Source organism: Phascolarctos cinereus, unplaced genomic scaffold, assembly GCF_003287225.1.
Source record: "Phascolarctos cinereus isolate Bilbo 61053 unplaced genomic scaffold, phaCin_HiC Scaffold_3;HRSCAF=262, whole genome shotgun sequence".
In the NCBI taxonomy this organism is placed as follows: Eukaryota; Metazoa; Chordata; class Mammalia; order Diprotodontia; family Phascolarctidae; genus Phascolarctos; species Phascolarctos cinereus.
In genome coordinates, this window is record NW_027555736.1 from 186,090,785 (window position 1) to 186,101,711 (window position 10,927).

A 10,927-nucleotide genomic window follows, 5' to 3' on the forward strand; every position below is an offset into this window, starting at 1 on the left:
GGTGAGAGGAGATGGAGAGGTCACGGTGAGTGGCAGGTGGGACCCTGCCTAGTATTGTTTCTGCAGCCTCAAGCTATACTTGAGTTTAATGGACTGCATTTCTCGGTGTCAGGTTTTGTGAGAGAAAGTTTCCAGAGAACATCCTGTCCTGGGGGAGGGAATCCTTAATCCGGTCTGACACATACTAGCTTGGGAAGCTATGAGACTTGTTCTTTACCATGTTGCTCCAAAAAGCTGAGGCAATTTCCTAAGTTCCTGAATCCTTATTTTCCTCTTCGGAGGATTCCCTCCCTGCTTACATACACCCACAGCAGCCCAAATAGACTTATGAATATACCGGGCCTTGCACTAGCTCATTCTTACCCTCTTCTCAGTTGGTTTTTACTCCTTCAGCCCAAATGGGATAAGGAGGTTGAAGCCCATCCCTCTTCCCCTCCCTCTGCTGGAAGGGCTTGGCTCAGAAATAGGCACTGCCCCTATTGGTGGGGGAGCAGAAGCTGGCAGAGCTGGGAGCTGCAGGGTGCTTTTCCCAAGCATTGTTTTCAGCGGGGGATCTGGAAATTCCCAAGGTCAGGTTGGACCGGATCTGACTGACTTGAAGATGGGTTAGGGTTAGGGTGGTGGGTGGGATGAAGATGGGAAAGGAGGAAGGTCCTCAGGGCCATGGGGGAGCCAGCCAGGGCCCCAAAGTTAGGAGGCCAGGTATAAACAGCAAACATCCCTGCAGCCCAGACAAGAAGAGAAGACTTTGGTTCTGGACCAAACCCTCTAGATAGACAAAAGACAACCTGTGTTGCCAGCCCACACCTGGGAAGGTAACCCAGCAGTCAAATCCAAGGGACAAAGTTTTAAGGTCCCAGGGAATGTGTAAGTGGGAAAAGAAGAAAGGAGAAATAGTAAAATCAAAATAAAAAATAAAAAATCTCTGGCAAGAATTCCTGTTTCTACTATGAAGATTAGGATTCCAAGACAAAAAAGTAGTAAGAGTAAGGAAAGTCCTCTGGGTGAACAGTCTAACACGGGCTCTGAGGACCTGAAGGAACCCAAAAGTGGCTTGGGGGGTAGGAAGAAGAAATGTTGGGCTGAACATCTCAGAACAGGGTAATAGATGGAAGGGAGCTCGGAGATTATCTTGTCGGTTTGTTTGTTTTTTCCTCAGATAAATACACTGAGTTCTAGAGAAGGAAGGGCTTGCTCAAAGTCACAGAGTATAGTCACAGCTATGCCTAGAACTCAGGTGCGGGCTTTCATTTTGTTTACTGCCACATCACACTTCGTCCGTTGGCCCGGCAAAGGCCACAGGCTGAGGGTGCTAGCTAGGAAGTAAGTGGGGTCTGGGCTGAAAAGGCGTGTGGTGGTGTTGGATTCAAATGACCCATCTGGGTCGTATTCCATTTCTGCCACTTACTGTGTGGCTTGAGCAGTCATAACCTCTCTGGGCTTCTGTTTTCTCATCTATAAACGAAAAGTGTTAGGCTACAAGAGCATAGATTTGGAGCTAGAAAGGACCTTACAGGTTATATGTTCCAAACTCACCCCCTTCATTTTTACAGAGAGCGAAATGGAGGCCCAGAGAAATTAAGTGACTTGTCAAAAGTCACAGAGGGACTCAGTGGCTGAAGAGGGAGCTGAAAGCAGGTCTTCCTACTCTACTACCTCAGGCTACCCCTTTTCTCCACTTCTATAAAAAAAAATAGGCTAGATAATCTCTAAGGAGCAGCCAGAGCAGTTATGGGGTGGGGGGGGCAGGGAGCTCTGGGAGACAAGAAACATATCAAAGAAGTTTCCCTTCACATCCACATAACTTGGACTGATAAGGCTGAGGATTTGCACACACCCCCTTCCCCGAATCTGAGAGGGCAGAGCAGTGACTCTGCCTCGTCCTGCCAGAAGAGCCAGCTTGGTGGGCAGGGGAAGCAGAGGGGCTGAACCTCTAGCTAGGGAAGGTGATGTTCAGCCAGCTCCCAAGGCTGGGCTGGAGAGCCAGGGTGTGTCTGTCCAAGGTAGGGTGGGCTGTGATACAGTGTCCAGAGGAGATCCCTGCACTCGGTGGATCTCAAGACCCCTCCCAGACCTTTCTCCACATTCCCAGGGCAGGCTTCATTTTTTGATTCCTGGTCCCTTCCACTCACTTAGCCCCATCCAGGAGCTTCTTCAACTTCTCCCTTGAGAGCTTCCTGTGGCTACTCTGACATCACATTCCAGATGAGACTTGGGAATGCTCCAGAAACTCTTTCCTTGGGATACCTGAACCTAGAGCTGTGACTTGGCTTTTTTTTTTCCATCTGGGGCAAAAACATTTTTGGGGAGAGGGATGGGAAAGGAGTCTGAGTACAAAGTCTTAAACTGCCTGTGCAGCTGACTGGGAGAGAAGGCATCTTGTTCCACAATCTTCATCCTCCTCTGGTCTGAAACCTCACTCCTTTGCCCTCTCCTGAGTCTCCTTCACCCTCAAACTCCCCATCCTCTCCTTCCTCACCCACTCTCTGAGTGCAGAAGCCAAAACCTATGGATGCCTCAAGAAATGCTCCCCTCACCACCTCCATGTATCAGTCCTGGATCACAGCTCCCCCCCCTTCACTCCCCCCCCCATGATTCTGCCTAGGCCCAAGGCTATTTTGACCTCCTTCTCGTACTGCCTAGTCGGAGCCACCATTGGGGAGCCCACAAGGAGGGCACTTATGGAAAGGGAAGTTAATTAAGCCCTTAGGCTGAAACCCAGAACACAGGAGGAGTTCAGCGATTAGATTTAACCTAGCCACCACTGCAGTGCTGTTCCCAGCAGCCTGGAGGACCGGCTGTCAAGCTGGCCAAGAGTAAGGTGAAGTCCTGAGCTAGAAGTAGAGTTGAACCAGGAACTTAATTCTCCCAGGTAGAAAAGGCTTAGCAATAGCGGTGCTTTTTGTCCCCTCTGCTCAGTGTTTACTTTTCTCAGAGACAAAGCAACTCAGAGAGGTCTATGTGCAGGTACCGGGGTGCAAGTATGTATGTGCCAGAGCTTCCCAGTAAAATGTCAGCTCTTTGAGGACAGGGACTCTTCTTCCTTTGGTTCTTATATCTCCAGCACTTAGCATGTAGTAAGTGGTTTGGTTTTTTGCTTTTCACTTGTATTCCCAGGGAATAGCGTAGGGCCTGGCTGCATTCATAAATGTTTGTTGATTCATTAATCAAGGCTGGTTGGCTTGGATTGGATCCAGCTGCTGCCTTTAGAGGAGGCTCTGTTCTCTCTACTTCTCCAGGGCTAAGGGTGGTCCAAAAGCTCCTTCTATCTTCAAATCAATGGGGACAAGATTGACATTTTTCAAAAAGAGTTTTATTAGAAAGAGACAAATAGAGAGAAAGACAAAGAGACAGAAGAACAGACAGAGAGAGGAGAGGAGAGGAGGAGAGTGGAGGGGAAAGGAGAGGAGAGAAAGGGGAGAGATGTGAGGGGAGAGAGAAGAGGGAAAGGAGAAGAGAGAGGAGATAAAAGAGGAAAAAAGGAGAGAAGGTGGAAGGGGGAGGAGGAGAGAAGAGGGAGGCAGAAAAAGAGAGAAGAGAGGAGAGGAGAGGGAGAAAAGGGAGAGGAGAAGAGGAGGAAGAGGAGGAGGAGGGAGGGAGAGAGACAGAGAGATGGAGAGACAGAGATAGAGAAGATGATTTTCCAGAGCTCCAGAATTTTGTATTGTGTATTCACAGGTTGTCTTGTGGCAGCCACAGTTTAAGGAGGTTGTCCCTTTTATAATTCATCTCCCCCCCAAAAAAAACCCCTACTGCCTAAGGACCCTCTCCTCAATTCCCTCTTTCCCCCTAATAAAGTGAACCCTCAGGATAATAAACCTGTTAATAAGTGATCCTGGCTAGCTATGTGACCCGGGTCAAGTCTGTCTCAAGATTCCTCATCTGTAAAACTTGGATAACAATAGCACTTGCCTCTTACTTCCCAGAGTTGTGAGGACAGGTCCAGCCCTCAGAAAAAAAGGACAAGGGAGTGAAGTGTTTGGAGCCTGGACCAGTAGAGGAGTGCTTACTGAAGATATCTGTGCCAAGGTGGATTTGGAATCACAAGGGTTTGGGTTCAAATGCCATATCCACCATTTAGTCCCTGTGTGACCTCCAGTAAGTCTACAACTTCTCTGAGTCTCAATTTCCTTATCTCTAAAATGAGGGAAATTGGACTAGATAAGGCTCTTTCCAGTTCCCAATCTTATGAAATGCTCCCTACCACCGCCGCCGCCGCCGCCGCCGCGCCGCGAGAGAAACAAGCCCCTGGACATCAGCCTGAGTTGTTTGGCAGAAACTCTGGGGCACAAGGGAGTGGGGGAGACAGTGGAGAGGGAAGGAAAGGGCCAGGAGCAAAGCCCTGGAATCCCTGTAGCCCCGTGGGGGTAAGGAGGGAAGGAGAATGCATGGTGCTGACTCCCCATCTCTGGTCCTCCTGATTCCATTCTGTAGGTTCCCCAGAGCCCCTGAAAGTCAGGATGGGCCAACTGTCCTACAAACTGCAGTGTGTTTTTGGACTGTGTCTCCTGTTGCTCTGGATCTATTACCGCCAGCTGGAGACCCCCACAACTGGTAAGTAACTCAGGCGAAGGTTCGGTGGAGGGAAATAAGGGCCTAATCGGGTATATAGCCACATTTCTTTCCTTTCCTTTTTTTTTTTTGGAGGGTGGTAATAGAACTCCTTGTAAGGAAATCCCTTCTACTAACCAATTTATTTTCTAAGACTAAATTATAATTGCTTGAGGTCACTGAGAAGTTAATTAAGTGACTTGTCCGTCGTCACCCAGACTATGAGTCAAAAAAGGAATTTGAACCCACACCTTCCTGGCTTGACGGCTGGCTACACCCCAATGCTTCGCTAGCGAGATTGCTTATTTGTAAATTCCTTGAAAAGCAAGAGCCGTATTTGATTTCTGAGTTTCCTCTTCTGTAAAATGAGAAAATTGTGGAGTAAGCAGGCATCCCCCTAATAGTGATAGTAATATCGGTAGTAAAGTGTTTATATAGCGCTTTAAGGTTTGCAAAACGCTTTACGTATGGTTAACTCGTTTGATCGCCACAGCCCTGAGACGTAGGTGCTACTATTATCCTCATTTTACAGATGGGGAAACTAAGGCACGGAGGGGTTTAAATTACTTGCCTGGGGTCACCCAGCTAAATGACCGGGACAGCATTCGAACTCAGGACGTCCGGACTCCAGGTCCTGGGCTCTGATGCCACCCCATCCTTCCCTATCCGCACAGACACCTACAGCCCCTGGCAGCGCACGCAGCAGCTCCGCCAGGAGCATCTGAGCGCCGCCTGCAAGAAGCATGGACTCTGGAAGCCCCGCAGTCACCCCTTGCCCAAGCAAGTAGTCCGGCAGCTGCTGGTGGAGCCCAACCACCGCCTGCTGTTCTGCGAGGTGCCTAAGGCGGGCTGCTCCAACTGGAGGCGGGTGCTCCTGCTGCTCACCCTCAACCTGAGCCGCTGGGACCCGGCTGAGGTGGAGTCCGACAGCCTGCACCACACGCGCCTCCTGCAGCGGCTCAGCTCCTTCCAGCCCCGCGAGTGCGACCTCAGGTTGAAGCACTACACCCCGGTGCTGGTCACCCGCCACCCTCTGGAGCGCCTCGTCTCCGCCTACCGAGACAAGCTGCTGCACTCGGAGCCCTACTACATGCACCTGGCAGCCAGAATGCGCACGGCCGTCCGCGGGTCCCGAGACCCGGAGAACCAGCGCAACCTCACCTTCCCCGAGTTCGTGACTTTCGTGCTGCGGCAGTCGCCCGCCAAGCTGGACGTCCACTGGAAGCCCATAGAGCTGCTCTGCTCGCCTTGCAGCGTGCGCTACGGTGTGCTGATTCGGCACGAGAGCTTGAGCTCGGAGGCGGGTCACGCGCTGCGCTTCCTGGGAATCCCCGTCACGGGGCTCTTTCCCTCCATCAAGGTGCACCAGAGCGAGAAGCGCACGGACGGCCAGCTCACTCGCCACTACCTGGGTCAGCTCAGCTCCGAACAGCTAGGCGGCCTCTACACCCTCTACTTCCTCGACTTTACGCTCTTTGGGTACCATCCACTGAACCCCTGACTACTATCGTGCCCTGGATGGAAGCTGGAGGCTGACTCCTAAGAGTTAGGAGGAGTACAGAGATAAAATAAAACCAGACAGTCAGTGCCTGCCCTCAAGAAGCTTAAGTGCACCTGGGTGTAAAACAAAGATACATAGAAACGTAAATATAAGATAAATAAGAAATAAAGAAAAGGCAAATTTCGTTGGATCAAAACACTAAAAACTCGGGGTGGGGAGTGGATCTGGAAAGACCTTTGTAGGAGGCAGAATTCGAATCCTAACTATCCTTGAAGGAGTTAGGGATTCAAAGAAACAAAAAGGAAGGTGGGACTCGGGGGAAGGGCATTCCTCCTGTGGAAAGGCAAGATGTTGAGATGTGGAGTGTGATGAATGAGGGTGCCGCGAGGAGGCCAGTGTGGCTGGAACATAAAACCCATCTGAGGGTAAAGAAGTGGGATCCCAACTGGGCTTCGAAACCTCAAGGGGCTGGAGCTGCTCCCTCACGTAGGGAACTTGCTTTTCTGTGACTCAGTCAGTGAGTAACTCAGTCACACTGCAGTGGCTCGTAAATCTGCTACGGGTGGGGATAGCGAGGAGGAGTTTTACAGCCACAAACACCCAGGCACTAGATGTCAAACCACACACACCTTTCCCAAGCCCAAGTTATAACTCTGTTATACATACGTAGGAGAAAGTTTATTTACCTCCTATTACAGGAACGCCCTCTGGGAGGAGCAGAGGGTTGCTGTCAGCTTTCTTCCTGGATTAGTTCCTTGCTTCCTTTCTTCCCTCCTTCCTTCCTTCTCTCCCTCCCTCCTACTCTTTTTCCTTCCTTCCTCCCATCCTTCCCAAATCCTTGCTTTTGGGTTACCAATTATATCTGAACATTCTGTTCCTTTGGTACCTTCTCACCTGAACTTCTGCTAGGACAGCTGATTTTGCCAAAGGTTCTTTCCAGCTCCCATCTCCGTTAGGCTTCTGGGAAACTTGCACCTGAGACAGTTAGGAATTTTTTTTAACTGTGTCATAAGAATAAATGTTCTTGTTCTGCATCCACAGGAGTGGTGACACATTTTATTCATGGTAGATGAGAGTGACTTAGGGCCCTCAGGAACATAACTTTTCAGAGAGATGGATCTCCTCCAATTAAGGCGTCCTACCATCCCATCCTCACTTTATGCCCTCCTCCCATTCTATATGAAGGAGGTCCCTGGAAAACCCATGCTTCTGTTTGGGATTGGAAAGGTTAAAGTATTCCAGAGAAAAGAAAAATGGGTTTCAGTGTCAGAGCCTGAGAGACATCCTTACCTCTAAAGACAGGGAGAGGACACTCCGAGGCTAAAGAAGGGATTCTTCCTCATCTTTTGTATGTGTGTCATGGACCCTTCTGGTAGTCAAGCAAAGCGTATGGACCTCCTCCTCAGAATGCTTTTACATGCATAAAATGAAATATGTAGAATTACAAGGGAAACCAATGATATCAAATTATAGTAATTATAGTTACCTATATATATACACGCATGTACATGTTTAGGCCTTGAACTTGGACTGAAGGGGAATGGGGTGGGGACTACCAGCCAGGCTATAGAAATACCACTAAGGGCCTACAAATGTAATAGCACCATAGCACTACTGCTTTTAGCCTTTAGAAGGGTCTTGTGGTCTGATCCAGGCAACTCCCTGAATTTTTTCCAGAAAACACAGCTGCCTTGGATAAATGGATTATCAAGATTTCAATCACAGGGGATGTCCTGCATCAGTAGTAGAAATAGGCCAGTGTCTGGCACCACACAAGCAAGGCAAAGTTTACTTCTGTTTCAGAAGCCCTCCACTTACAGGTTTCCTCCAGCCTTCTCCTGGGTTAGTTTGCATCCTTCCTCCTCTCCCTCACAAAACCCTGCTTCTGGATAATCAGTTATACTCCTTTCCAGCCTCCAACTAGAATCACACTCCTAACTCAGCTTGTAAAGGGCAGGGATTACCCAAGTCTGGGGAATAGCTGAAAGTAACTATGAGGCCTGCCAGGGGTCTGGGGTCCAGCTGTATTTGGGCTATGCCTGCCCTCTGGTGGCTTTAGAGGAGATATTCAGCTCTTCGGTTGCCCACAAAAGTGCGTGCTTTGCCCCCTCTTCCTCACCCACAAAACTTAGTGGGGGCTAGGTGGCAAAATCAATAGAGCATTGGGCCTGGAGTCAGAAGGACCTGAATTCAAATCCAGTCCCAGACACTTACTAACTCTGTGATCCTGGGCATGTCACTTAACCTCTGTCTGCCTCAGTTTCCTCATCTGTAAAATGGGGATAATAATAGCAACTCTTTCACAAGGCTGTTGTGAAGATCAAATGAGATAATGCTTGTAAAGTGCTTAGCATAGTACCTGAAACATAATAGGCACTTAATAAATGTTTGTTTCTTTCCTTCCTTCTTTCTTCCCTCCATATCCTCCCTACCTGTCCCCTCATCTACAAGAGAAATCAATTTCAGAAAGGCTTAGAGACTGATAGATAGCCCATTCCTACTTGAAGCCTCTCATCCCCTATCCTAGGAATCATAGATTCAATCATTCAACAAACTTTTATAAGGACCTTGAATGTCAAGTTAAGTAATTTGGACCTTATTCTGTAGTCAACTGAGCAGTAATCAAAAGTTTCTGAGCAGTGGGTCAAATGCATTCATATTACAGCATTAAATAAATCATCCTAGTAATGGATGATAAGATGGAATGGAGGGGAAAGACTGAAGATCGGTTTGGAGGTTACTGCAATAGTTGAATGTAATAAGTGATAAGGTCCTGAAGTATGACAGATATCATGGGATGAGTGAAAAGGAGAAGGCAGAGATGATCCTAAGGCTGCAAGCAAAGATAGAGACAGGGCAGTCAGTTTTCAGATGGAAATGTTAATTCAGTTTTAGATTTTTTTTTAGCTTGAGCTAAACATACACTTGACCCTGTTTACCTTAATTTCCTCATCTGCAAAATGAGCTGGAGAAGGAAATGGCAAACCACTCCAGTATCTCTACCAAGAAAACCCAGATAGAGTCATGGAGAGTCAGACACAACTAAAAAATGACAATAACAATAAGCATACAGGTGGATATTTGTATAGAAAGTTGGAGGTGTGAATCTTTTTTTTTTCTGGTGAGGCAATTGAGGTTAAGTGACTTGCCCAGGGTCACACAGCTAGCATGTGCTATGTGTCAAGTGTCTGAGGCCGCATTTGAACTCAGGTCCTCCTGACTCCAAGGCCGGAGCTCTACCCACTGCACCACCTAGCTGCCCTTTGGAGCTGTGGATCTTGAGCTGGAGTTCTTAGCCCCCAAAGTGGTCTATGGTTAGATTTCAAGGGGTCCATGAACTTGGATGGGATGAAAACTGCATCTTTATCTTCACTGACCTCTAACTGAAATTTAGCATTTCCTTCATATGACTTCACTAGACTGCCAAAAGGGTCCATCTATCATATGCCAAAAATTGAAAAACTCTAGGTATAGAGCTTGGACGAGAGGTCTCAGATGAAGACATAGATGTGATCATTTGGGTAGAAGGAATAGTTGAAGTCATGAGAGTGAAGCCGAAGAAGAGGATGTGAAGGAAGGGGAGAAGAAATCCAATGTTAAGTCTTGTAGAAAACCTACAAGATTAGTCAGAAAGAGAATAAAATTAAGGGGGTGAGAGGACTATGTGGAGAGAAGGAGAAAGGGAGAGGTAGAATGGGATCAATTATCTCACATGAAACAGACGAGAAAAGGCTTTTACATTGGAGGGGAAATGGGGGAAGGTGAGAGGGAATGAGTGAATCTTATTCTCATCGGATTTGGCTTAAGGAGAGAATAACATACATATTCAATTGGGTATGGAAATCTATCTTACCCTACAGGAAAATAGGGGGGAAAGTGGACAAGAGAGCAGGAGGATGATAGAGGGGGAGGGCAGATTAGAGGAGAGGGTAATCAGAAGCAAACACTTCTAAGGAGGGTCAAGGTCAAAAGAGAGGATAGAATAAATTGGGGGCAGGATAGGATTAAGGGAAATATACTTAGTTTTTCACAACATGACTACTATGGAAGTGTTTTGCATGACTACACATGTATAACCTGTATCGAGGTGCTTGCCTTCTCAATGAGGGTGGGTAGGGAGGGAGGAAGGGAGAAAATTTGGAACCCAAAGTTTTAAAAACAAAAGTTAAAAAAAATTTTTTAAATTGTTTTCACACACACACACACACACACAAAAGATTAGCCAGAGACAGGAGTGCCAAGGAATAGTTAGGAAGAAGAGCCAGACGCATCATGTCCTGGAAGCTTTCTCTCTCTTCATTTCCTCCCTTTCATTCTTCTCCCTCAGTATTTCCTTTGCTTTCTCTTCCTATCAATTTCCATTTCTTTCTTTTCTTCCAATTTCCTTCCTCTTACACTCTGAGACTACATTGTTCACTTTGGTTCTATGTTGTCCCTATAAAGCTGATACAATGAGAGAACTTTCCTCTTTTTATCTTTATCAGTGTCTATCAGGTCTCTTTCCCTAATATAGAGTCTGCGTCCCTTTTATTTCCTTTAGTTCTGTCCACTTGCACAGCCAATTAATCTTTACACGTTGACTATCGGGGAAAGGGTGTGTGTGTGTGTGTGTGTGTGTGTGTAGATCAGGTAAAAGATGTGGTTTTTGCCCTTAGGGAACCTATAATTTAGATGTATTACGGGGTTAGGGTTAGTTCCTGGATCTGAGATTTCACTGGTATTGGGAACTGCCTGGTGAGGAAAGTCCCTCTATAACCAATGAAGATTGGCACCTTCTCCGCAATGGGGCGTTTCCTAGAATTCTGAGAGTTTAAGGGACTTGACCACCATCTTTATATAAATCCCTGTTGAATTTAACCTTATTAGAATTAGCCC

At 47.4% G+C, this 10,927-nt stretch overlaps 1 protein-coding gene across 1 annotated transcript; it reads left to right on the forward strand.

Annotated features, from left to right (window-relative positions):
* Positions 1-4,193: 4,193 nt before the first annotated feature.
* Positions 4,194-6,293, forward strand: LOC110223636 (carbohydrate sulfotransferase 8-like). The gene is made up of 4 exons (XM_078151641.1): positions 4,194-4,296; positions 4,435-4,554; positions 5,084-5,092; positions 5,214-6,293. The coding sequence occupies exons 1-4, from the start codon at positions 4,194-4,196 to the stop codon at positions 6,050-6,052; spliced, it is 1,071 nt and encodes a 356-aa protein (XP_078007767.1). The 3' UTR covers positions 6,053-6,293.
* The last annotated feature ends 4,634 nt before the right edge of the window (positions 6,294-10,927 follow it).

What these genes read in the sequence shown, in the direction of transcription:
- LOC110223636 (XM_078151641.1), top strand. Translation starts at nt 4,194, where the DNA reads ATGCTCCCTACCACCGCCGCCGCCGCCGCCGCCGCGCCGCGAGAGAAA. An exon ending in AAACTCTGGGGCACAAGGGA is followed by an intron (nt 4,297 to 4,434) that starts GTGGGGGAGACA and finishes TCCATTCTGTAG; the next exon opens with GTTCCCCAGAGCCCCTGAAA.